The sequence below is a fragment of the Centrocercus urophasianus genome, unplaced genomic scaffold (assembly GCF_019232065.1).
Source record: "Centrocercus urophasianus isolate 14NV4802_14NV808 unplaced genomic scaffold, USGS_Curo_1.0 seq_27, whole genome shotgun sequence".
Classification (NCBI taxonomy): Eukaryota; Metazoa; Chordata; class Aves; order Galliformes; family Phasianidae; genus Centrocercus; species Centrocercus urophasianus.
The window spans coordinates 3,398,661-3,399,311 of record NW_024884833.1 but is presented as its reverse complement, the minus strand read 5'-3'; the positions used below and the strand labels follow the sequence as shown (position 1 = coordinate 3,399,311).

Below are 651 nucleotides of genomic sequence, written 5' to 3'. Positions count from 1 at the left end.
CGCGAGCAGGCTCGGCGGCGGCGGCTGCGCGGCCCGGGTGCTCCTCCCCGCGCAGCGGCCGCGCCAGGCTCTCGGGCACTTTGCGCCCCAGCTTCTGCTCGACGTCGCGGAGGTCGGGGGCCGCGCCGGGCTCCATGGCTCGCCTCGGAGGGGCTGCGGCGCCAGACGGCGTTAGCGCTACCCGCGGCCACCCGGCCGCTCCACGGGCGCGGAGGCGCGGTAATCCGCGGCAGCGCCGGGGCCGGCGCCCGAGCCGCGCGGGTGACCTGCCGCAGACATGAGGCTCCCCCCGGCGCAACGCCCCCCCCCCCCGGCCCCCGGCCCTCTTTTGCCACCAAAAAATCTAGCGAGGGGGTGCGAGGGGAAAAACCTCCCCCGAAGTTACGGGGTGGGACGCGCCCCGTCCCAGCTCCCGCAGCGGAACCGCGGTACGCCCTGGCGGCTGCCCGCCCGCCCCGGGCTGCGGGATCCGAATCATCGCGCGTCCCGGCCGGCTGCAACTTTAAAGCCCGCTGGCAGGTGGAAGAGGCGCGCCCAGGCCCTCCTACCGTAATGCTTAGAGAAGAGGCGCGGCTGCGACGCGGCGCCCCCGCATGGCCAACGGGGCAACCCGGCCGGCGGCTCACGGCGGCGCTGAGGGGGTTGGGGGGA

The 651-nt window shown here is 76.3% G+C and overlaps 1 protein-coding gene across 1 annotated transcript in view; it reads right to left on the bottom strand.

The window, feature by feature from the left end:
- Positions 1–136, bottom strand: part of LURAP1L (leucine rich adaptor protein 1 like) — a 23,727-nt gene extending 23,591 nt beyond the window's left edge. Inside the window, exon 1 of the mRNA XM_042826728.1 lies at positions 4–136. Within this exon, the coding sequence (XP_042682662.1) occupies positions 4–136 (133 nt within the window). The remainder of the gene's footprint in view (positions 1–3) is intronic.
- Between the last annotated feature and the right edge of the window lie 515 nt (positions 137–651).